Here is a 26,708-nt window from a genome sequence, read left to right on the forward strand (position 1 = left end):
CGTGAAATAGAGTTGCACAGTATAGAGCACATTATTTTCATGCAGTTATGGTTTTTTGTTTATATTTCTCTTGCCATGTATGCCTACATTTTGGTGAGGTGTAGCTAGCTTTTTTTATAATTCTTATTTTGTGGTAGTAAATGAAAATATTATGTACATATATTTTATGCATTTATTATTTTTCCTACTTAATATTTTAACTATTTGGTTTATATTCAGATTTTCTCAAATGTTGCTGATTTTCCTCATTTTCCAGTGTATTCATCGAAAAATAATTTGCCTAAAAATGGACCCATGTTAGACCTGTGTTAGTCAAGGTTGTTTGTATTTCATGGTGTCAGTATTGTATGTATGAGTGTGGGCATGCATTCAGATCTTTGTGATGCTACAAATCATACCGGTGCAACAGTAAATCTTTAATTTGATGTAGGAAATATCTTACTTGTCTAGGTCTCATAGTAAGACACAAATTGGGGCAGAGACCAGAAAAAATTCTACATGTGTTATCCTTCCTTTTTGGAGTTTTAAGACTTGTGAGGCTTCTCAGGAAAAATTGGAACACAAAAATGTGGGGGAAATGACACATGAGAGTTTCCCTACTTCATACTTGACAAACTTTGGAAAGTGTTATTCAGATTTTATTTTCCATAGAAAGATGCTTTATTTTGCTACGCAACAGTTCTTGACACGGTTACTATAACTTGCCATGAACAGCTTATGTGTAGAGTAAATGTGTACTACTTCGTAAATATATGAATTTTAGTCTAATAGATGCCAGCATTTTGAGACTAATACATGAAATTAGTTATTTCATGTATTCTAACTTCAAATATAGGCCTTTATTTTATACAATACTTGGTCTAGCGGATTGATAGTTTGGTGCTTGGACCCAGTACTGCAGTAATGCTTGGGTGTTAGAGGTGCTCAGAGGTCATTAAGACAATTCCAACAGTGCCAAGGTTCAAACTAGGCTTATGGTGCACTATTTAATCTATTTCCCCTGTCCCAAGTTTAGCTATTCTGTTTTTTCCTTCATTTTTCTGTTTTGATTTTTGGAATACACCCTGCTATTTTGGATGCCATTCCCAGTGAAGACTGGGTTTGTTCCCTGGTGGTGCTCATTCAGAGTATTAAAGCACAGCTTTGCAAACCTTGTGTTCCAGACCTTTGAGCCACCTCCTTGGCCCTAGTTTAGCTATTTTTAACTCAGTTCCATTAAAAGAGCAATCTTGGACTTTGATACCTGTTTGAATAAGCTGTAGTCTTAGGCTTTTCAAACTTTGTAGATTTTCTGTAACCTCTTAACATTAGTTTATTTTGTGTTTTTTTGTGTGTTTATTGTGGTGTAGTTTGACCTCAAGTCTCACCTTCAATACATTCTACATGTGAAAATTAAGTCAGTTTCATAAAAATAGGATTAATGAAATGCAGCTTTTACGGAAATTTGCAAAAATGGGAAATGCCTTCTTATCATTAATGGTTCTGCTAACATTTATAAATAATGCTGATTTCAATAAAAATGGTTTTAAAAGGATAAGAAATATTACTAATCGATGGTTTTTGGTTTATCATATATTTAGAATCTGACAAACTATAATTTAATCTCAACAGTAACCAAGTTATCTGTTTGTGATCTTGGACCAGGTCTTATTTGTTCTCTTGAGTCTTTGTGTCATCATCTGTAAAATGGAAATAAAAGGGGTTTTTTTCCTTGCTGTATTCTAGGAAAGTTTAAATAAAGACACGTATAAAATTCTCAGCACAATACTTACAGCATAGCTGTTCCTAGTAATTGGCACTCACCTTTTAAGACTTGTTTCCACAGTATAAGAAATTCAGGAATTCTTGGTAGCCACAGTTGAAAGGTTAGGTTATTTTTTAAACAAGAAGTAACGAAATGGGCAGAGTGATAATACAGTGGGTAGTGTGCTTGCCTTGCATATGGCAGACCTAGGTTTAATCCACAGCACCCCTTGTGGTCTGCTGAGCCCTACCAGGAGTGGCCTCCAAAAAACAAAATAAAAATAACGAATCAATAAATTGCCTATGGATGTATGACTATATGGATATGAGTCTTAAATTTTTGTGTATATATATAGATATTCTTTGTGTACGTGTATATATATATGTATGTACACACATGTAGATATGTCCATATATATGTACACATGCATATATAAGATACTTAATAAAGGAATGACATTGTACTAAGGACTGTCATTCCAGTGTAACTGAATTAAAGTTTTTTAGTGCCATGGAATTATAAAAACAAGAACAGTTTTCAGTTCTCCAGTATTCTTTTTTGTCGGTTAGGAGTTCTCAAGCAGTGCTTAGTGGGGGTAAGGCAATACTTGGCTGATGAGGCTTCATAGTTCAATGCTAGATCCCAAGGCTGTTGAGCTGCTTGAACCTTTTGGTGCTGAGGGTCCCGGGTACTCCCAGAAGTGATTGGGGCCTCCAGTGCCATCCCAGTGGTCCTTGAAAGATGGGTATGTATTGCCAGGGGGGTTATCTCTGGTCCTGGCACGTGCTGTGTGCCCCTAAGTGCTATGCCCCAGATATTCCTAATTAATGAAACTGAGATCTTTGTCTGGAGAGAAGAGTTCAAAGAAATGAGTGCAGAGTGTGCATGAAGTAAGCTCAGATTCAGTCTTGGGCACTGCATGGTATCCCTAGCACTGCTTGGAGCAGATCTCAAGCATAACCCATGGGTGTGGCACAAAAATTATAGAATTGAGATTTTCCTTTCTGTCATAATTTTTGTCATTTTTTAAAAATAAATTCAATACAGTGAGAATGAGTCTCTTTGGAAAGAGGTATCAGAATTACGAGCAAAACACGCACAACAGCAACAAGTTATTCGAAAGGTAAGCTTTTTTCTTTTATCAGCATAATATTCATCATGTGCCATTTGTGATCCCAAAAATGTCTTTATTGAACAGGTAGCTAATCTAAATGTCTTAAATATTGCATACATTTTACATTTTTTACAAAAACTAAAGCAAAACGGTATCAAAGAATTAAACAATGTTTATATATATCTGTATATATATATATATGCATAGATGCACATATATATATACTTGTGGTTTGTTGTACAAAAATACTTAATATAAAGCACTGCTCAGCTAAATATGTTCTTTTCTGTTCCCAGTTAGTGTCTGATGTTTCAAGTAATGACCTAATTTGTTCATTGTTTGGAACGTGTTCAGATTCTTTTGAGGGGGCCATGTACCTGGCTGTGCTTGGGTGACCATGTGTGCTGGGCATCAAACCTCGATATATTTCATGCAAAGCATATGCTCAGCCCATTGAGCGCTCTCTCCTGGCCCTCTATAGATAGTTTATACTTTGGCGAATAATTACTAACTACCAATTGTGTGTGTGTGTGTGTGTCTGTGTGTGCGCACGCGCAATCAGTTTTGGTTTATGGTACTATTAATATTACTGGTTTATGCTCAGAGTGCAGTTACAGCATACCCCTCCCCAGAGTGTTAATATACTTCTGTTGTCTCATGGTACCCCGGCCCCAACCCTGCTGCCTTAGTTTACTATTCTTTTGGCAGTCTATTAGGGTTTGTCTTCATAGCGGATTGTCTATACCCTCAGTTTGTTTCTTTATTCTACATGTGAGTGAAGGAAATAAACACACGAACTGCCAATTTCTTAAACTTTTTTAACTTAAGATTTGACACTTAGTCAGGAGCTTGGGATTGATCTCCTGAACTGTTGAAGTCAGGGAGCCTGGGATTGATTGATCTCCTGAACAGTTGAAAAAAAGAAAAAGGAGGGTAAAAAATACTGCCTTACTGTGTGGGCTGGAGCAATAGCACAGCGGGTAGGGCATTTGCCTTTTACGCAGCCGACCTGGGTTTGATCTCCCTCTCGGAGAGCCTGGCAAGCTACCCATGGCATATTCGATATGCTAAAAACAGTAGCAACAAGTCTCACAATGAAGATGTTACTGGTGCCCGCTTGAGCAAATTGATGAACAGCCGGATGACAGTGCTACAGTTTATTGTGTGGGTATATTTTAAATGACTGATATTTTCAAATCAGTTATCAGCATATACTATTTTCTCTGCAGAAAAGCTGTTACTATAGTTGTAAAATCTTTGATTTTTGTGCCTAGGCTGGAAATTTTAGAGAATTAAAAATCTGTTATATTGTCTCTCTGTAGTTTCCCTTTTCACATCAGCTTTCATTTGTTGATATGGAGTGTTTGGTAGCTATTTTTTGCTCATGAGTAAACTTGGCTGTTAAGTTTAAGGAACAGGTTTTTTTTGTTGAGAGGGTGGCCAGGAGACAGCTTAAACTTGTTCATGCTGAGTAACCTTTAGCTAAAAATAGTTATGACAGACAGAATCTTAGTATAGTTAACCAGACATAGAGATGAATGGTGGCTGTAGCCGTTGGACTATAGTCAAGATAGAGAAAATATATTTACGTAGAATTAATATGCAACTTGAATGTTAACTGAGAAAAATGTTTTTCTCTATAGAAATGTTTATTAATTATCATAAGGTAAATTATTTAGTAGAATATAAAGTATTAAAGCCATACAGTGTTTTTAATTGATAGTTTTACTATTTTAATTATATAATTACATTTCATGCAGCTTACAAGGAACTTAGAAAACCTTTCAGTGGTAATGCTGTTGCCAGGTGATTCTCACTTTTTTAACTCTATTAGGAAATTGATGGTATAATTTCACAGCGTAACCTGAGCCAGTTCTCTCATTCACATCAGTATCCTTTGTAGATGCAAGCAGTATCACAAGCTGGAGTGAGGGGTCTGAGTATTTTTATGTCTGACAGTTTCTTAGGCCTGTAATGGTGATCCATAGCCTATACTTTTAAAAATAATGTCTCTGTCATGACATTATGAAGGATTATTTTCTTGTCTTGGCCTGTATAATGGCTTTTCTCTAAATGTAATCAGGTTTTGAAGCTTTAAAAACTTGTCAGCAAGAAGCTTTAATAGTACTTCAATCAGTTTTCTAGAACAACCAGTCAACTTTTTCTAAATTGAAATGTTCTTTTTTTTTGCCTGTTCATTATATTTCCTGGTAAGAGAAATAAGAGACATGTTGCTCATTAAACATTATATTTCTTTTTTATATCATAATCTTGAAAGGATTTTAATTAAAAAGTTTGAATCTATATCCAGTCATAGTTTGTATTTATCAACAAAACTACTGACCTGAGTGATAAATGAATAGTGAGTGGGTTGTTGAATGGGTCTTCTCTTTGTCTTGGGGTAAGCACCAACATTACCACAGGTTATTTCTCAGCCTGATAGCTGATGTTTCTTTAGATAACAACTCTAAGAAAATATCTTAAATGCTAATATGTCATATGATAAATAATATAACAGAAAATTTAATAGTATTTCTAAGCGTTGGTAATATGGATTGAAGTAATAGAAGTTTATGATGGAAATTTGTAATTTATATTTTCTTTTTAGATTGTTCAGTTTATTGTTACTTTGGTTCAAAATAATCAACTTGTGAGTCTAAAACGTAAAAGGTATGTTTTATGAGATACTTGTCTTTCTTTCTGAGAGTATATCTTTTGTCCCAGATAAACATTCCTCTCTTTTGAAATTATATTTTGTATATTTCAAGAGTGATACCAATTTTACTGCTGTCATCCCACTGATGATTTTGAAAGATAAGAGTAGCATAAATAGTCACTTTATAGACATACCATTTACTTAAAAAATCCACTTTTAATTTACACCCATAAATCTCAAGTGAGCGAAATTCCTTTCCTTTACTTTCCTTTTCCTAATTTCCTCACTGTCCTATGGCGGAAAAGCAGTTTTACTTGATCTTTCTAATATTCAATCCTCTTTTTTCTTAAATTCACTCATATCCAAGTGTCTGTCCCTAAAATGAAATAACTCTTACAGTTATTTTATATACTGAGATTTTTTTTAATTATTAAAGTGCGTTTGTGTTAAGCAATGTAATGTATTTACTTGTTTGCTTCACCTAAACTTTTATATGTTCTAATTTTCAGGCCTTTGCTTCTAAACACTAATGGAGCACAAAAGAAGAATCTGTTTCAGCACATAGTAAAAGAACCAGCTGATAATCACCACCATAAAGTAATATTTTACGGCAATATTTCTTACTCAAGAAGTATAGTGACTAGATATTGCATTCATCTTCAGCTTTATCAATTCATGTTTTTTTAATTTACTTTAGATAATTAAAGAAATAGCCCTGTACATACATGATTCCTTCATGCTGCATACCCAAAAAACTTATGTATGGTCTAAAGCAGCAGTTGGTTTTCTCAGTAGAAAAAAAAGGATGACAGGAGAGCACTCAGAGACCTGAGGCACACACTGTGCATGCAGGAGCCCCTCATTTAATCTCCGCACCACCATGGTCCCTCAAGCACTAAGCTGGAACTGTACCTATGCATCCCCAGATATGGACACCCCCAAGGAGTAAAAATGTAAATTAAGTAAGTTTAGAACACTGAAAAAAAGAGAAACCTCAAATATGTTAGTTTTTCTCACATTTCCTCAAATTTGTTTTCCTTCTGTCTCCCTTTCACCTAGAGATGGTCACCTGCTGAATCAGTATTTATCATTTCCTTGGCCGTTTTATATATATGAATTCATCAGCTACATTTATTGTTTTACATATTCTAAACTGCATATAGGGCTGGAGTGATAGCTCAGCAGTAGGGCGTTTGCCTTGCATGCAGCCAACCTGGGTTCGATTCCTCTGCCCCTCTCGGAGAGCCCAGCAAGCTACCGAGAGTATCTCGCCCACACGGCAGAGCCTGGCAAGCTACCCATGGCATATTCAATATGCCAAAAACAGTAACAACGAGTCTCACAATAGAGACATTACTAGTGTCCGCTCGAGCAAATCTATGAGCAATGGGACAACAGTGACAGTGAAACTGCATATAAATCTATATATTTCACTGTGACTTTTTATCTGGCCTTTTCAGATTTATTGACATGTTTAATTGATTTCAGCTTGTATTAGTCAAATATTATGATAGTTGTTTATTTTTAATTGGTTATTTTGTTCACTCTAGCTTTAATTATAAATATGAAGTAGGCTGTGCTTGTTAATATACCAATTTAAAGAAACATTCTTATCTCCACTTTTTGTGCGGGGGGGTGGGAGGCACCCAGCTGTGCTTAGGACCTACTCCAGACTATGCTCAGGGATCACTTCTGGTGGTATTTGGGGGATCATATGTGGTGCTGGCGATTGACCCAGGGTCGCCCACATGCAAGTCAAGCATCTTCCTTCACCACGCTGTCCTATATTTCTGACTCTGTCAACTTTTTATTACAGAGCAGAGTCTTTGGATAATTTGTAAAACTATCCAGTAGCAAATTAGTCCAGTATGTTTAAAAATTATCATTGCTACTTAATTTTTTTTGTATTTCCAAATGCTGCTTCAGACTCATTAAAATACAGACTTTGTTTTTAGGCAATTCAAAGCTATTCATGATATTCGGTGATTTTTCTTCCAACCATTGTTTCAGGCATACTGGAATATTAATAGTATTGGGAGTCCTAGCGATAGCATTTTAGGCAAGAAAGAGATACAAAGATAATCAAATTGAAGAAGTCAGTATAGCACAATTTGCTGATGATTTGAAATTATACTTTGAAAATGTCAAAAGCCATACAAAATCATTAATAAATAAAAAACCTTCTTGGAACAGTAAACTTAGTAGTAAAGTGACAGACTACCTAATTGACACAAAGAAATCATGGCATTCCTAAATGCAAACAATGAAATAGAAGAGAAAGGGAAAAACGTTCCATTTGCAAGTGAACCTCAAAAGTAATCAAGATAGATGTGAATCAGCTTACCTGAACAGGTGAATGACTTGTGTAAAGAAAATGACAAATCACGGCTAATATAAGACACAGGTAAATAGAAACATACCCCTGTTCAAGGAGGGGAGTAGTGGACCTCTGGTGGAGGGTAGGTGGTTGGAACAAAAAAAAGGGAGAAAAGAAAAACAGAAGTAAGCTTGAGCACAAAGTTAGTAGTAAGCCCTCCAAGCACAGCCTGGTTATGACTCAGATTACCCTCCTCCAAATAAATTCCTATCAGAACAAGTAGCCGTCTCATTAACTTTGAAGTTAAGTTCTAGGACATGATTACCCTCTTGGTATAACTATTACCAAGTGTGAAGATTCTTCCACAAAAGCACTTGGGGTTTATATTAATTAACCAACTGAAATTCTAAGTAAGCTTAAATGGACATTTGGCAAGCATTTTTCATTTTTTTTAACATTTGTCTAAGTTTTCTTGATTTTTTTTTATTTTTATTTGTTGAATAACCATGACATACAGATTTACAAAGCTGTTCCTGGTCAGGTTTCAGTCATAGTGTTCCAACACCCATCCCTCTACCAATGTACATTTCCTACCACCATTGTTCCCGGTTTCCCTCCTACCAGTCTCCCCCCAGCCCATCTCTATGGTAGGCACTCTCTCTCCTTCCCTCCCTCTCCCTCTCTCCCTTTTCTCTGTCCTTCCCCTTCCAGCTTTTCCCTCCCCCCTCCCACCTATCCCTCTCCTATCCAGCCCCTGCCCTTTTGGGCATTATGATTTGCAAAATACAAATGGTCAAAAGACACATGAAAGATGCTCTGCATCGCTAATCATCAGGGAGATGTAAAACACATCATTTTAAGTTCCCTTTCAGTAAGAGAAAAAGTAGATACTATATTTCATACATCTATGAATTGGTACTACTAATACCAGTTACTGTACATGTCCTATAAATGTAGAAAACAATTTTATAATTTGTGTCTGCAGCATTAGTAAACAGTGTCCACTTACCCTTCTTAAAAATACTTCTTTTTGTAATACAGTTTCACTATTTTTAATTTATATTTTATCTTAGGTTCCACACAGTCGAACTGAAGGTTTAAAACCAAGGGAACGGATTTCAGATGACATCATTATTTATGATGTAACTGATGATAATGCAGATGAAGATAATATCTCAGTTATTCCGGAATCTCATGAGGATGTTATATCTGATCCTTCCAAGTAAGATTCACTATCACTATCACTGTCATCACTGTCATCCCGTTGTTCATCCATTTAGTTGAGCGAGCGCCAGTGATGTCTCCATTCGTCGCAGCCCTGAGATTTTAGCAGCCTCTCCTTACTCATTTTTCCCAACGATTGGAGGCTCTTTCAGGGTCAGGGCAATGAGACTTGTTACTGTTACTATATTTGGCATATCAAATACGCCACAGGGAGCTTGCCAGGGTCTGCCATGTGGGCGGGATACTTTCGGTAGCTTTGCAGGCTCTCCGGGAGGCATATATATATATATATATTTCCCTCTATGATGATGTGTCGAGCAGTCCAGGAATATGTTCACTCATGCATGAGGCTTGGTCCGAGCATGTGGAAAGTGGCCTGGAGTATGGCGGCAGTTGAGTAGTGGAGGTCGGCTGCTGGGGCTGGGTCCCTTGGGGTGCAGAGGGCTCTCACCCGCCCCCTCTGGGGTGCCCCAAGTGAAAACAACCTGGCATAGAGTCTGGTGGCATGGCTATGGGAGCTCCGTTTTATGCTCCTTTACGGGACAGGCAGCCATGAGTTCTGGATAGTGGCTGATGAGATTATCTGGCACTGGCAGGAGGTGGCTTATGGGTGTGACTTGGGTCACTGGAAATTGGGGGAGGCAGGCAGAGGATCTCTGCTCCTGGGCCCTGTTGAGCCCAGAGTCCAAGATCACATTGCTCCGTATGACCTGGGTTCCGTGGGACTTCGCTCGTGCGTGAGGCTCGGCCCTAGCCTGTGGAAAGCTGCCTGGAGCGTAGCGATGGTGGGTAGTTGAGGCAGCTGCTTGGGCTGAGTCACTTGGGGTGGGGAGGGATCTCACCCACCCCCTCTGGGGCGCCCTGAGTGAAAACAGCCTGGCATGGAGTCCGGTGGCATGGCTATGGGGCCCCCCAAGTAAGTTTATAAAATAAAATTTATGAAAATGTTGGTTACTTTGTCAAAGCTAAATTTGGGGACAGAGAATAATAAAGGCATTATAGCACTTGCCTTGCTTGTGGCTGGCATTACATATGTATTTTTCCCTGAGCATGATCACAGACCTGAACACAGAGCCAGGAACAGCATATGAGAACCACTGACTATGGCACAACACCTTAAAAAAAAAAAAAAGTGCTAAATTTAAAAATATTTTTTTCTTTGTTTTTTTTTTTGGGGGGGAAGAGGGGTGTAATATCCCTTGGTGCTTCAGAGCTACTTTCAGCTCCCAGCTTTTAGTGCCCAGGGGGACCATGCAGTGCTGGGGAGTGAACCAAGACCTTCAAGTAAAGCATGTGAAGCTCAGTGCATTGAGCTCTCTTTCTGAGGGCCCACAACTTTGTTATTTGAAAACTAATACCTAACATATTTGGAGTAAGCTTAAAATGAAAAGTTATTTAGAAAGGAGATGGATGAGTTTTTAATTTATTTTTTTCTTTTGGTTTGTATCATATGAAATATCCACATTTGTGGACTATACTACATCTCAAGAAATTTAAGGAATTTAATACTTCTTGGTATATGGTTTAAGGAAACTTTCTCTGGAGAATGAGTGAACAAATTAAGTTTATTGGTCCAAAAATGTAATTGGTTTCTTTCTCATATTGCCAACATAATTTAGCCCATATCCTGATATTGTCATTGTTGAGGATGACAATGAAGATGAGTATGCACCTGTCATTCAGAGTGGAGAGCAGAATGAAGCTGCCAGAGAATCTCTAAACTCAAGCAGTGATGGAACCACCCCTCTCATGTCTAGTGCTGTACAGCTCAACGGCACATCTGGTTTGACCACAGATGACCCTGTTACTATGATGGATTCTATTTTAAATGATAACATCAATCTTTTGGGAAAGTGAGTGCTTATCTAAAAATTTACTTGTTTGTTTTGTTCACTTGTTGTGTTTCTCAGATCTTTCAGATTAACGTTCGTGGTATAGTTGAATGAAGCTTCACACTGGTATTTTGAGGAGGTTTCAATCATAAGAACAATATTAATATATTTTTGGTAATTCCTCAAATATCTTTAATTAAATGGGCATTTTAATGTCAGTAAAGGAGGTGATTATAAGTGTTTTTATCAAAATCATGGAATAATCTTTATTAAGGAATTTAATTATAGCTTAAGCACTGTAGCACTGTCGTCCTTTTGTTCATCGATTTGCTCGAGTGGGCACCAGTAATGTCTCCATTGTGAGACTTGATGTTACTGTTATTGGCATATAGAATATGTTACAGGTAGCTTGCCAGGCTCTGCCTTGTGGGCGGGATACTCTCAGTAGCTTGCTGGGCTCTCTGAGAGGGACAGAGGAATCGAACCTGGGTTGGCCGCATGCAAGGCAAACTAGCTACCCACTGTGCTATTGCTCCAGTCCATAGCTTAAGAAATCCAGAAATTATAATAAAAATATCAGCAACTTCTAATTTATGGTACAGACAAGATTGATATTTACCTTGTTATTGTAAATATTTAAATATCTTTTCACTGTTAAATGATCTGATGGCAAAGTAAAAGATGGTAAGTTCTTAGTTAACCAGAATTTCAGAAATTAAAACATTACATAGGATCTTTTAATACTATTATTGGTCAGGATTTAGCACTTGTTAAGAATATTTTGCCTACCTAGATTGCAGTGTGATTTTAAACATAAAACAAGGAGAACTAATGTTGATGTTTCAGTGTGATTTTACACATAAATCAGGAAGACCTAATGTTGATGTTTTTAAATCTTTTTTTTCCTTAGGGTTGAACTATTGGATTACCTTGACAGTATTGATTGCAGTTTAGAGGATTTCCAGGCTATGCTCTCAGGAAGGCAGTTTAGCATAGACCCAGATCTTCTGGTTGATGTAGGTATTTTTAGTAATTGTTGTTCTACTGGCAGTTTATGTGTTTTATGTATATTTATAAAATCGTACGTCACTTTCTTACATTCTGTACTATACTTGCTTTTTTTTTCTCAAAGAATAGTACTGCTTATTAGAAAGAATTAAACAGATGGACTTTATACAGTGAAGGAGATTGATCACTACCAGTCTCTGAATAGCAGTTTAGCCAATCCCCCGTAACATTATCAATTGTAAAGTATTTAATTCAGGCTTTGTTTGGTCTTGTTTCTGTGGTGTTTTAGTCTAGAACAAATTGTCTCTGAACAGAAATTGCTAAAAATTAGTAATAGAGATACTTAGCCAAGAATCAGAATGGTGATTTTTTAATATCTTGAGAATAAAGATTTTCTGTTCATTTATTTTTATTATCTGTCAAATTCCAAAAATTTATATCCTCAGTTCTAAGATTTTCCTCTTTGAAACTTAACTCCAACAATCAAGTTTACACCCTGACTCTCTACTACATTGTTGGCACTAACCAGCTTTCTCACTCTCCTCCTTATTTGTACCAGTCCTCCCTCCCTAATCTAAGCTTCATATATGGCCATATGTGTCCCACCTACATAAATTATTCAGATGATCTAACTCTTTAGATTTTCTGTTGTGAATGTTTTTCCTCTACCTGAAAACCTTTGTTACTTTTTTTCTTGTATTGCTTTTTTTTCACATCAAAGGATTTTACAATTTGGTTTTCCTAAGATCTTCTCAATGAGGGTAAAACAATTTGTTTCCTTATTATATTAATTTACCACCTTACCCCTCTGATTTTTTTTATCAGTTTTTTTTTTGAGTGTCACATATTCTTTCCAAATGATCAGTGTTTTAACAGGATGGATTTCACCTTCTTTGAAGATTTTCTTTCCATTTTGAACTATATTACCTTTTTTTTTTTTTTTTGGCTTTTTGGGTTACACCTGGTTACTCCTATCAGTAACCACTAGTTAGCACAGTGGTTACTCCTGGCTCTGCACTCAGAAATTACTCCTGGCGGTGCTCAAGGTACCACATGGGATGCTGGGAATTGAACCCGGGTCGGCTGTGTGCAAGGCAAAAGCCCTACCCACTGTATTATTGCTCCAGCCCCTATATTATGGGAGAGAGAATTCAGCAAAGGGTTAATCACCAACTTGTTAACAAAGTTGACTGCCATGCTTAATTATATCAGTCTGTCCCTCCTATGAATCCAGTGACCATTCAGTCTCCTAGGTCAATAAAAGGAAATAAAATCCCACAGTGCTGACCCTCTAGAAACTAGAGGTTATTTTAGTTAAGTTTGGACACATTTGTAATACTTGCTAGTGCACAAGACCTTTTCAGCCAGCATGTTCATTTACCCTATCTGTGGAATTCTTAGAATCTGTGGGAGCTTATATCCTGTACTATTTGAAGAACTTTTGTGTCTGTAAAGCTAAATTATATGCCTGCCCTCAGCCTCACTATTTTTCTATCTTAATCTTTCCCATCCGCCCTTTATTTGGGGCCACATCTGATGATGCTTGGGGGCTGCTCTCCTACGAGTTCTCAGGGGCATGTGGTGCTATGTATCAAACCTGGACCTCCAGCATACTATGCTAAGCTTATGCTCTAGCCTATTGTGCTCTCCAACCCTACTCCCTTAACTTAAAAAATTGGGGGTTCCAGAGATTTAGTACAGAGGTTCAGATGCTGATGCCTGCCTTGCATTTGGTATACTTCTTGTTCAGTCCCTGGCACCATACACCATCTTCCAAACACCACCATGACTGGCCCCTGAGCACAGAGCCAAGAGTAGATCTTGAGCACCACCGTCTTAGTCCTTTCACATCTAAAAAAGTAAGAATTTGGACATATTGATCTGCTCACCTATCATTTGGTTTCTCCAGTCCTTTCTCTACAAAACTCTGAATATGTAGTTATGTCTGTGTTTTATACTATATTCTCTTCTGAGATCTTACTACTCACTCTAAGCCTGTGTAGCATATACTGCCTTTGTTTATCCACACATTTGTATGCTGCCTTTTTTCCCTCCCAATTAGGCTACTGGGCAAGTGAAGATTTGTTTTGAATCAGACAGCCTTGGATTTCATTATTGGCTCGTGTTACTTACCAGCTATGATATTAACCTTGGTAAAGTTATCCCCTTTTTCTTAGTTTCACCATCTGTTAAATGTGGCTAAATCCTAATGTGAAGGTCAGCTGTTATTAGAATTGTAATTAACATTATTAATTACTATTATTGACACTTGATTTCTCACAATCATTTTTAATTGGGAGATTTTTTAAGCCCTAAACCTTTGTTGTTTTTTTCTTGTACCCCTTTCTGTTTTCTCTCAGTATTTTTCTATTTCTTGTATATATTCTTCAAGATACTTGTCTCAACAGTTTCTTTTTCTATTTTTTTTTATGGAGGGAATTTTACTTGTATTTTGACTTGTATTATCAAATGTACTTCTTTTGCTCTTAATACTTTTTAAAGTAGAAGGTTCTTGAACACTTTTCTTTTTTTAGAATTATAAGTTAAGGCTTTTAAAAATTTTTTTAATTACCCTTTCAACTTTCTTAATTTCTTAATGGTTTATCAGATTTCTCTGCATATCTAGGTTAGTAATCACATTTATCTTGGTTTTCTTAACTCTCATCATTCACCAAATTCTGAGTATTTTCAAAAACAGCATTCATAAGTGATCCCCATTTTCATTTCTCCTGTTGCCTTTCTTAAGAACCTTTTTTGTTCCATGTTTGAATTACGATTTTTGTCATAAACTTTTAAAAGTCTAGCTATAGGTTGCATTATTCTCTTCAGATGGCAGGAATCGGGGCCGAAGCGATATTACAGTGGGTAGGTTGTTTGCCTTGCATACGGCTGACCCCAGGTTCGATCCCCAGCATCCCATTTGGTTCCCCAGCACCGCCAGGAGTAACTTCTGAGTGCAGAGCCAGGAGTAACCCCTGAAAATTGCTGAGTATGACCAAAAAAGCAAAAAAAAAAAAAAAAAAAAAAGATGGCAGGGATGGTAAAACTAGGAATAAGTTTGCCAAGGAAGGAAGTTCATGATTCTCCCTGTGGCAGTCAGTACTGAATCAGCAAGAGAGACCTGACTTTAGAAATAAGCTAATTGTGTCAACTAGAAATAAGCTAATTAGAAATAAGCTAATTGTGTCAACTAATTGTGTCCTTTCATGTTACCTGTTTTTTTCTACCTCACCATTGTATACTATCCATGAAGATGTCTCTGAGTCAGTGAATGGGGAAGTGGGGCAAAAATGGAGCGATGAGGAACTGCTGGCCTTCCTCTGATGCCATTCTTATTAGGAAAAAATTTGTAGTGGTGTCCAGTTGAACTTGCAGAGATTGGCAGTCATGTATCTGTCCTTAAAAAACTTGGTCTCTTCTGGTGCTTCTATCAGTAGATGGTTTGCAAAAGGGAAAAGTTGATGAAATGGTAGGTTACCATGAATCTAGGGTTAACATGAATATAGAAGATAGAGAGGAATAAGTAATAGGCAAATACTCTGAAACTCTTCGCATTTCATGCTGTAACCATTTGATATGCTTATTATCCTGGAATCACCAAGCCTCATTGCTCTCAGAATGCAGACCTATCTACCAACTGGTCTTGCTCTACTTTTTGAATCTTACGTGTATATAATTTACAATTTATTTCTGAACTTCTGTGTTATTTGGACTTGTAGAGTCATCTCATTCTAAAATCTACCAGACACTCATTCCTTCTTTTCTTACACTAACCCAATGATGATTTTCTTTTCCCTCTGTTTTCTCCAAGTCCTAACATTTCTCTAGGGACAGAGACATACTGCACTCAGACTTTTTGTTTCATACTGCATATGAATACATTTGTCTCTCTGTTTCCTTCCTTATCTTTTTCTTGAAATTCCTTAATACTTTTGAGTCCCACCATATTATAAAATACTGGATTGTATTTGATCATATGTTGCTATTTAATGTTGGTCTTGTCTGTTAGATTGTAAGCTCCTGGAGAGCAGGAATAGTGTCTTCATCCTGTACTCTTAATGATGTTAGTTATTTCTCAGATGTTCAATAAATTTTTGTGAAGTGAATGAATCTTATGACTTGGAAAAAAAGGTTTATCTGTAACTAACTAGAATTGAGAAATTCACTAAGCAGTGGTCTTAACATTTTTGATGTCTCTTATAGTTGAAAAGTAAAGTACCAACACCATCTCCTCTCAGGCTCTGCCTGAGCTCTACACTAGGAGTCACTATCATAGAGCTGATTTATAAATTTATTGTGAAATTACTTGGAGAAAGTTAGTGATAGTGCGAGAAACTCAGCTACTAATGGCCAAAGACATTTAGGGATTAAAAAAAAATGAAGGCAAACGGGAGATGGGTAAACCACCATTTGTCTAATATGAGACAAACAGTCACAGTTTAGAGAAATTCTTATATCTAAATTTATGGGCTAAGTTGCTCTGCTATTGTTTATTTTACTTGGTTTTCCTGCTTTTCTCTTCCAAACTTGTTTTATTGTATGGAAACTTCTTAGTGTAGGAACTACATATCTTCAAACCAAACATGGCTGTATAAAATTTTTGAACACACAGTTAATTATTTTTTTTAATATTTTTTGAACTTATCATCTTTCTCGTTTGGTCTTTCAGCTTTTCACTAGTTCTGTGCAGATGAATCCCACAGATTACATCAATAATACAAAAGTAAGTTTTAATTCATATTAAATTCAGGACCCATAGCTATAAGAATGAAAAAAATTCTAGTAAGTAGAGAGCAGTATCACTCCCAGTTATGAAAAGCATTTTATATTCTCACCTAATTTGTGTGATCAAGATAGTATAAAGTTCTAGGTAAAAAAGTAGATTTGGGTGTGGGATGAACAAATAACCCAATCCTACTGGCACTTGACTGATTAACTGCCAATATGAAATCAGCCCTTCAAATGCTGAGAGCACACCTGACTGAATGTTGCGTGTTCAGGTATATCACTGAGATGAAAGATAAAAATTGATTTATACATGTTTAATGTGTTTATTTTGTACTCATCCATTTATATAAGCTGAATTTTTTTTATCAAAAATGTACTGGTATCCATAGTCGTAACGCTTAATTTTCTTTCATTTTATTTAGTATACAGCAAATGCTTTGAAATTTGTAACTACAGGTAAAAATAATTACTGAAAAGAAAATGAAATACAGATTTTTGACTTCTCTTTTTCAGTAATTGTTTTTATAGTTAAACATAGAAAATTCAGTTGGATTAGCTGGTGTTAAAAAGAAATTAACTGTTATTTACTAAGTAACAAGTACAATTTGAGTTCTAGCAAATGTGTAGAAATCTTTTTTACTTTATAGTTTGACTTGAACAGTAATGTATTGTACTCCCTTTATCTTATGTTTGTATCAAATTGCTGAGTAATCCTTGTTTTTTGTTGAATACAAAGATTATCAAACCCTCAAATTTGTTAAAATTAGATCAGTCTTCTAAATATGAATACATAGCAGATAAATGAATGATCAGAGTAAGAGGTTTGAATTTTTCTGATTTTCATTAATGTAGCCTGACCGTATTTTTATTTTCTACTATTTCAATTATAGCTGGGGTAATTTAAGAATTGAAAGAGGGGCTGGACAGCTGATAAGGTACTGGCTTTTCACACTGCTGATCTGGGTTTATGGTATCACCATGCCAGAATTAGTGATCTCTTAAGTGTAGAGTGAATGAATAAGCCCTGAGCACAGCCATTGTGGGCCCCAAACTTATTTTTTTAGAGACTATTAAATTATGAATTGGAAAGTAAGTAATAAATTCAGCATTTGGATGAGTTATACCAGATGTTGGCAGTTAGTGAAAGCTGGTTAGTAATTTTTTATCTGCAAGCTGTAGTAGGTTCTCTGTTAACAGTAATTAATTGCAGTTGCAGTGCGAAAGCAGCCATTAACAGTACATGAAGGAATGAGCATGACTATGCTCGTAATAAAATTTGATGAAAACAGGGCAGCTAAATTTGGCCTATGGACCATTACTTTGACTGAATTTATATCACAAGATTCTGTAGATCACTTCATCACTGAACCTCAATAAATATGAGAATATTAAACGTTAGACCTTAAGTTAAATGAACTCCTACCATACATTCATTTAGAGAATGTGTTGTTTGCTTAAGTCTAGATATTAGATTAAATTGTTTTCAGAAATAAACAGTAAATTGCCTATTGTTTTTCTATACTAAATAAAAATTGCTTGTAAGTGATACCTCAGTTGTCATTTTCTTGCTCATCTGACATACAGCCCTTTCCTAATTGGAGTGCCTTATAATGCTCCTCTCTATGTATAGCCCTTTCCTAATTGGAGTGCTTTATAATGCTCCTCTCTATGTATAGCACTTAAATTTAAGGCCATTACTGAAGAATAAGAATTTACATAAGACATGAAACCCTTTTATCCTGGTTTTCATGTTTCAGAATAACAGTGGCATCTTTGAAAGCATCTGTATTAAGAAGTATAAAAGTAAAGGTAGTATTGTTTCAGTGTTTACTATGCATTCATAATTGTGAAAAATATTTTATATACATTTTGCAAAAGGTTTAGATTTTAATCTATATTTGGGTCCATCTTTGAATCATGGAAAGTTAGTTTCATATGAATGAGGGGAATTAGTATTTTTTATGTTTACACCATATAAAATTAAGTAGTATCAAATATCAGACATACAGCATTTCTGGAAATACTGTGAACTTCTGCATCTCAGATTGAACATCGCTGAAAAGAGAACTGAAGAACAACATTAAAGATTTAATCCCCTTACAGTCAATATGTAAGGAGAGAAGACAGTCGTTGAAAGAAACAATTTAAATAACAGATTGGAAGAACCACAAAAAGGAAATGAAGAAATACCACCTCAACTTTGAGGCTTCCAGATATAGGGATAAATAAATTTAAGGCTGACCCTATGTCATCCTGAGAGCTACTTTATATATGTTCATATATTGTTCATGAGTGAAGAGAGTATGTAAAACCTTTTTAATCAAAACTGTTTAAAATGAGTTTGTTTTAATGAATTTCTCTTAAAATTAGAGTTGAAAGCAGCTGTCTGTGGTTCCTTCCCATCTCTTACCATTAACGAATTCTGTCTATTCTACTTTTGGAATTCACCCTCCTTTTCATATTTACTATCATCCTAGTTCAGGTTCTTTGTCTCATCCACTTGATGACAGCAATAGTTGTTTGTTTCTTTGGTTTTTAATTAGTCTTGTTATGTCTGTTCAGATGTCTTTTTTCAGTCTATCTTTCCTTAAGTCCCTTCTTCCCATGTTTCTCAGGTAATATGCCAGGCCAGACTATTTTAAGCAGAAGTAGTATTATAGAACCTATTCACTTGATATATACTGCACAGGTTTTAATTTTATTCGCATACTATACTGGTTTTTATTTTTCCTGTTTTTTTTTTTAAGAACACAGGATGAAATTGTATTTTTGTATAATTTTTTTTTTAGTGTGAAAATAAAGGATTAGAAACTGCTAAGACCAATGTAGTACAGCCAGTTTCAGAAGAGGGAAGAAAATCTAAATCCAAAACAGGTAGGTATAAATGTAGTATTCGTTTTTGTAGCCTTCTTTTAAAAATTGAGTTCCGGGGCTGGAGCAATAGAACAGCGGGTAGGGCGTTTGCCTTGCACGCGGCCGACCCGGGTTCGATTCCCAGCATACCATATGGTCCCCTGAGCACTGCCAGGGGTGATTCCTGAGTGCAGAGCCAGGAGTAACCTCTGTGTATTGCCGGGTGTGACCCAAAAAGCAAAAAAAAAAAAAAAAAAAAAAAAAAAATTGAGTTCCACATAGAAACTACCAGTAAACCAAGTATTAACCATATACTGATCTTGAATAAAATTATTTAGTTGGCCATTGTTTTAAAACATTGATGAAGAAATCACATAATAATCAGTTTTAAGAATCTGTTCAAAACAGAGAATTTAATTAAACACAGATTGTACTGTTTTCAGTTTTGTGCATAGTATATAAAAGCTTAGTAGGTAGAGAAAATTACATTGATGATATAATCATTATCAAAAGCTTATATTTTTATTTTTTATGTCCCATTAGAACTGAAAGGATTCTCATTTCTTAATTGTTGAATAAATGGTTAAGTTTTCAGTCTTGCCCATTTTAAAATTTCCTGACAAAGTATATTTTTTGTTTGGCCATATAATACACTTATTTCTTTTTCTGCCTTCAGCTTGAACTTTGGGGCTAGTGATAAAAGAACATATTTCTAATCTTTATTACAGACAAGCAGCTTATCCAGTACACTGCCTTTCCACTTCTTGCATTCTTGGATGGGAACCCTGCTACCACTGTTGAACAGGGAAATACAGCATCATCAGAAGTTATGTCCTCTGGAGATAAACCCATAGAAGTTGATGAGCTTCTGGATGGCAGCTTGGATCCAGAACCCACCCAAAGTAAGCTTGTTCGTCTGGAGCCATTGACTGAAGCAGAAGCTAGTGAAGCCACACTGTTTTATTTATGTGAACTTGCCCCTGCACAGCTGGATAGTGATATGCCACTTTTAGATAGCTAGATCCTCAGGAAATGGACTTTAAATGTATATATTCATCAAAATGATGAACTATTTATTTTGAAGTATCATTTGGTACTTTTTTTTTTTTTGGTAAATTGCTTTGTTTTATTTAACCAGATACTGTGGAATTGAAAGCACCTTTTGCTTTTCTCACTAACCACATACTCTTGCAAAGCTCTCAGATGTTATTCAGCTGCATAGGTATACAGGATTTAATGCACATTATTGGCATATCTTTAAGTTGAATTCAAATGACCATTTTTCCCCAGTTGTACTAAATTTGAACTTTTTACACATATGCCTATTAACCCCAGTTAAACTTTTGTTTTACTTGTTTGATGCTGTTTGCATTGGGTGTTAATTTACTAGAACTAATGGTAGAACTCCTAAAGCTTTTTCTGTTCCATTTACTTTCAATTAGATATTTTTCACTTGGCTTACTTTTAAAACTGGGAACATAAAGTGCCTGTAACTTGTAAAACTTCATTTGTCTTGGGTCAGAGAAGTTAATTCATTCAGAAGGAAAGGCAAATTATACATGAGTGCTTGCTGTCTGCTAGGTTCCAGGTCTGTAAACATGGAAAGGAGTGGGTAAGTGGCATCATCATATCCACCTTGTTGGACTAGTTTTAAGTGTTAGTTTTCTGGTTTGTTTGTTTGTATGTTTGAACCATACTATTTAGTAAAATAAATATAATGATTGTTGCGTACTAGTGTCTGTTAAGTGCTTTCTTTGGAGATGACACCCTCATGTAACAATTTTTTTTCATTGAAAGTAGGTACTTAACTGTAAACTGTGTGTTAGCCCTTATTCTCACTGTGAGTCACACCAGGATCTTTGTGCCTAATATTAAAAGATAAATTGTGTGTTGCAATAAGGTAGGGATATGTCTCTAAACTTGATGTTTTAAAATTCTTTGTTAAAAATTTCACTTTCTGTGTTTATCTAATAAAGAACTCAGAAAAGTCTCCCTCTCATTGTCCCAAATGAGGTAAGAATATTACAGAACCAAGTGCCACATGAAGCTGCAGCGAAGATAACAGAAAAATAGAGAAATATTAAAATCTGCCCTTTTTAGAACAGTTGCTTAGGAGGATTCTAGAGACCTACTACAAGTCTAGGGCACTTTTTTTTCTTTTTTTTTATTCACTTTAGAGAGTTACAATTTCAGACAGAAGGCTGGAAGCAACACAGTTAATATCTGACTCTTTTATAGGACTATTTAATGAGGAATTACCAGGATTTCTTTCTTGTTGGCCATGTTCTTTCTCTCATCATAAAAATTCTTTTGGGACTGGAGCAATAGTACAGTGGATACAGCGTTTTCCTTGCACACAGCTGACCTGGGTTCAATCCCCAGAATCCCATATGGTCCCCCAAGCACCGCCAGGACTAATTCCTGAGTGCAGAGCCAGGAATAACCCCTGAGCATCGCTGAGTGTGACCCAAAAAGCAAAACAAAACCAAACAAAAATTCTTTTGGGGGTGGAAAGGTAGTATAGCACATATGGTCCCTTAAACACTGTCATGAGTAATCCCTGCGTACAGAACCAAGGAGTAAGAAAACCCTGAGCTCTGCCAAGCATGGTACAAAAAACCTGGATGTGAGGGGGTTTGGAGGGATTAAAAAAAAAAAAAAGCCAGTTGAGCTATGTCTGGCCATAAAACAAAATTTTAAAACTGGGAAGCTGAAGCTGATTCAAATGAAATGCTTTTCCTCTACAAAAGACCCTGGTAAGGGACCGGAGAAAGTACAGGGTAAGACTTGCATGCAGCTGACCCAGGTAGATTCCCCAAAACACATATGGTGTTGTGAGCACCACCAGGTGTGATCCTAGAGCATGGAGCCAGAAGCATAAGCCATGAGCACCACCAGTTGCGGCCCAAAGTATAAACCAAAAAAAACACGATTAAAAGGATGAAAAGGCAAACAGGAAATATTTGCAAACCATATATCAGATAGAAATATCTACATTATATGAAGAACTCAATATCATAATAAAAAAACAAATGTTTCAAAGACATGGATAGCAAATTAGCATATAAAGATACTTAATATCTTTAGTCCTTTGGGAAATGCAATTAATTACAACATTCCTGTGTGACTAAAATAAGAGACAAATGCTGGAGAGCAGGTAAAGGAAATGGTTCACATGTCAGTGGTATGAATATAAAGTGACAAAAATCACTCGAGAACTATTTGCTAATTTCTTTTTTTAATTGAATCACCATGAGATACACAGTTGTTTTCTGATTGAGTTCCAGTCATACAATGTTTCAATACTCATCCCTTCACCAGTGTACATTTCCTGCCACCAGTGTCCTCAGTTTCCCTCCCACACCCCACCCCTATCCCCAAGCCTGCCTTCTATGGCACTTTTCATCTCCTCTCATTTTCTTTCATTTTAGACTTTGAGGTTTGCAATCCTGTTACTTAAAGGGTATCATGCATATCACTCTACCTCCTTTCAGCAACCACTTCTTATTTGAGTCTCTTTTAAAACTAAACATTCTGCTTTCCACAAATATCCCACTTTTTCTGTCCTCACTCACTCTGTGTACCACTAATATTTTTTATTTCTATAGAGGAGTATTGCCTTTGGGATTGACTCCATTTGAGAAATAACTAAGAATTGCTGTAGGAATACACAGTAGATGTAAACATATTGTGGTTAATTTACATGTATCGTGAAATTATCACTCTTAGTCATCTTTCCAGAGACTATAAAGCAGTGCTCGTGGGAAGAGAGCAACACAGAATCTCTTGCCCCCGCTCCTGGCTGTCTTCACCAGGACCCCTTGGAGGGAGGGCGGGTTGTTTCCCAGCCCCAACCAGAGCCCCGGCAGCCAACAACCTCTGGAACCCAGCCACAGCCATTCTCAAGGCCCCTCTCCACACATTCAGACAAGCCTCATGCATGAAGGAACTGGAAGAGGAACCCAGGTGTGTGGGACCCAGGGCTGAGATCTCCAAGCATGCTCAGATCGGACTGGACCTCCTCCACCCAGACCCCCCATTTTCCAGTAGTTTGGCAGCCACACCCACAAACTGCTGCCAGCACCATGTAATCCCATCAACAGCCAAGATCCAGAAACTATAAAACAACGGTTCCTGGAAGCCACATTTGTGGCCGCACAAACTTATAGCCTAGTTCTCCCTCTCAGAGAACCTGGCAAGGTACCAAGAGGAGGAGGAACATGGAGCAGTGAGGGAGGAAGGGGATACCAACCTAGCTAGCCAAATCAGGCAGATCATCTCTGGCCATCAGTGGGGTGACATGTTGCAGCCAGATTGTCCTTACATCCTCTGCCTTATATTTGGAAGGAAAGTCCAATAGGATAGATTGGTTTGACTGCGAGCCTGTAAATCATTCTTTCAAAGCATCAGGGGGTGGAGAGAATACAGAGGTTAGCTTGCACGACATATAGTCCTGAGCACTGAGCCAGCAGCAAGCCCTCAGAACTGCCAGTTGTGGCACCAAGAAAAAAACATAAGAAGAGAGCTGTATTTATGCACCCATCCCAGTTTGGGAAGTCTGCATGCAGAAAGATTAAAATTGACCCTTTTGCCTGCGAATATTGATGTATGATTCTGTTGTCCACCTTGACAGCTGTTAGAAATAATTTTTTGGTGTCTGCATAGTTTCTTGCCATTTTGCACCAGTGAACCACTTAGCACATTGTGTACACAAAAAGAATGAAAATATCACTAAAGCAAGTACCCCAGAGCACCCAACAAAACTCTTAATAAGTTTGGAGCATGTAGCTTTGGCATTATGCCCAAGCAAGGTTTCCTTCTTCATTATCTACATCTTGGAACAAAGTGGTGGTAAATGAAACATCAGCCTGCAGGTAAAATGTTAGTGTAGATTCACCTGTAAGTTTAAAAAGCTGAAGACATGTGCCCTGACATTGGGCCTAACCACCCTGTGTCCACCAACCTTGCCCTTTTGAAAACATATTTGCTATGGAGTTGTCTGCGTTGATCACATATCAGACATGGCTTACAAGTATTTTTCCCATTCCACAGGGTAGCTTCACTCTAAAAATTATATTTGCTGTGCAACAAATGTTTTAACTCGGTGTAGTTCTGTTGTTGCTTATGCCTTAGATTTCATGTGCAAGTCTTCAACAGGACCCATATCAAGAATCTGTTTTATGGGGCTGGAGCGATAGCACAGCGGGTAGGGCGTTTGCCTTGCACGCGGCCGACCCGGGTTCAAATCCCAGCATCCCATATGGTCCCCTGAGCACCGCCAGGAGTAACTCCTGAGTGCAGAGCCAGGAGTAACCTCTGTGCATCGCCAGGTGTATCCCAAAAAGCAAAAAAAAAAATCTGTTTTCTTCTAGGGCTTTCTCTTTAAATTTTAATTCTTTAACCCATTTTGTTAATTCTTATGTGGTGTAACCTAAGGTTGTAATTTTCTTAAAACCAATTATGGTCCTTAGAAATCAACTCAAGATGTTGTACCAATACACTCATCTGTGGTTAAGTAATATGTCATGACATGGATGTACCAGTGTTTCTAACAGGCTGAGAAAATTAGCTTTGGACACTGGAAATGGAAAAAGATTAGGAAGTTATGGGACTGGAGTGATAGCACAGTGGGTAGGGCGTTTGTCTTGCATGTGGCCAACCCAGGTTCGATTCCCAGCATCCCATATGATCCCCCGAGCACCACCAGGAGTAATTCCTGAGTGCATGAGCCAGGAGTAACCCCTGTGTGTCACCGGGTGTGACCCATAAAAAAAAAAAAAAGATCGGGAAGTTAGCAGAAGAAAGCCACTGTATGATCTATGAAAGGCCTAAAATACTCAATTTACCAGCATCTGCATTACCTTGGTGCTGTTATAGCTGCTGAGTTAGTTGGTGAACACCTAACAGCTCATGACTCTAGGACATCAATCTTCAAACAGTTTATATCTGCAGACGGCACCACTGGCAGTTTTCTAACCAAGGTGGCAGACCAATGTTTTTCCATCTTTTCACACCTGCAGACCAGCACCAGTCCATGGAGCAGTGGTTGGACACCACTCTAGGATAAAACTTTTGAAATACAAAACTTTTGAATTCCAGTGTACAATTAGAAAACAATGCCTGTGATGCAGAATAATGCACCCTTTCCCACATGACCTACTTTGTATAAATGTATATAAACTGAAGCCTAAACTCTGGAAGGTGGACAATTTACTGAATAATTTGGTGACTGCAACTCTGGGTTTACATTCAAAAAACTTTTGAAATAAAGCTCTATTACTTTGTTTACAGAGGTGATTTAAGCTAAAATAAATGAAGCAGTTATGAATAAGGTGTTTTCCTGAATGTTGTTTCTCTGGGACAAACACCCATGTGTTAAGGACATTGTGCTTGTATTACTCAAGAAACAAACTATTTTGGTTTTGTCCTAGGGCCACACCCAGCAGTGCTCAGAGCTTACTCATGGCTGTGCACTCAGGGATCATTCCTGGCAGGGATTAGAGGCCATATGGGGGTGCCAGGAATTGAACCTTGGTTGGCCATGTGTAAACCAAATGCCCTAACCAATGCACTGTTACTCTGGCCCCACTCAGACTATTTTCTGTTCTGGTCCACACGTGGCAGTGTTCCAGGGCTCACTATTTCTAGCTCTGTGCTCAGGGGTCATTTCTGGTGGGCTCATAGGAACACACAGGGTGCTAAGTGTCGAACTTGTTTTGGCCTCATTCAAAGCTATTTAGCCAGGTTCAAAACTGTACATTTAGGTTTTCAGACCATACTCTATAGTGCTCAGAAATCACTATCAGCAGTGTTCAGAAGACTGCCAGGGTCCACTGTATAATTTCTCTGTCCCAAAACTTAAGACTTTTAAGTGATTTATTGAATAAAGTATTTAAACTTGACATTATTATAATTGTTGTCACAGTGATACAGTGACAGTGATGTGTGTGTGTGTGTATTCTTTAGTAAGCTTTTTTTGTACTCAAGTGTCAGAGAAAGCGCCACCAATTGGCCTTACAGGAAGATAGTGGGCATACAATATATGATAAAATTATTTTCTATGGTAGTTCACCTACTTAAGGTGTATCTCTGAGATCCAATTTCAGAGGGATTAAAACGATAAAGTCTCCTTTCAAACAGTTTTTACCAGTCAGACCAAGCAGTTAATCCACTAGTACCAATGTAAGGTACTCAAAACATCTAAATTTGAATTGTGAAATAACACCACACAC

At 37.1% G+C, this 26,708-nt stretch overlaps 1 protein-coding gene across 3 annotated transcripts in view; it reads left to right on the top strand.

The window, feature by feature from the left end:
• Nucleotides 1-21,207, top strand: part of HSF2 (heat shock transcription factor 2) — a 34,823-nt gene extending 13,616 nt beyond the window's left edge. For 2 of the 3 annotated variants that reach the window (XM_004613984.2, XM_055136904.1), the window contains 9 exons: nucleotides 2,792-2,867; nucleotides 5,467-5,528; nucleotides 6,024-6,111; nucleotides 8,905-9,053; nucleotides 10,675-10,908; nucleotides 11,798-11,903; nucleotides 16,565-16,618; nucleotides 19,413-19,497; nucleotides 20,205-21,207. In XM_004613984.2, the coding sequence (XP_004614041.2) occupies nucleotides 2,792-2,867; nucleotides 5,467-5,528; nucleotides 6,024-6,111; nucleotides 8,905-9,053; nucleotides 10,675-10,908; nucleotides 11,798-11,903; nucleotides 16,565-16,618; nucleotides 19,413-19,497; nucleotides 20,205-20,497 (1,147 nt within the window). In that variant the 3' untranslated portion in view covers nucleotides 20,498-21,207. The remainder of the gene's footprint in view (nucleotides 1-2,791; nucleotides 2,868-5,466; nucleotides 5,529-6,023; nucleotides 6,112-8,904; nucleotides 9,054-10,674; nucleotides 10,909-11,797; nucleotides 11,904-16,564; nucleotides 16,619-19,412; nucleotides 19,498-20,204) is intronic. The other variant, XM_004613985.2, reaches the window with a different exon arrangement.
• The last annotated feature ends 5,501 nt before the right edge of the window (nucleotides 21,208-26,708 follow it).

This window comes from Sorex araneus, chromosome 4, assembly GCF_027595985.1.
Source record: "Sorex araneus isolate mSorAra2 chromosome 4, mSorAra2.pri, whole genome shotgun sequence".
In the NCBI taxonomy this organism is placed as follows: Eukaryota; Metazoa; Chordata; class Mammalia; order Eulipotyphla; family Soricidae; genus Sorex; species Sorex araneus.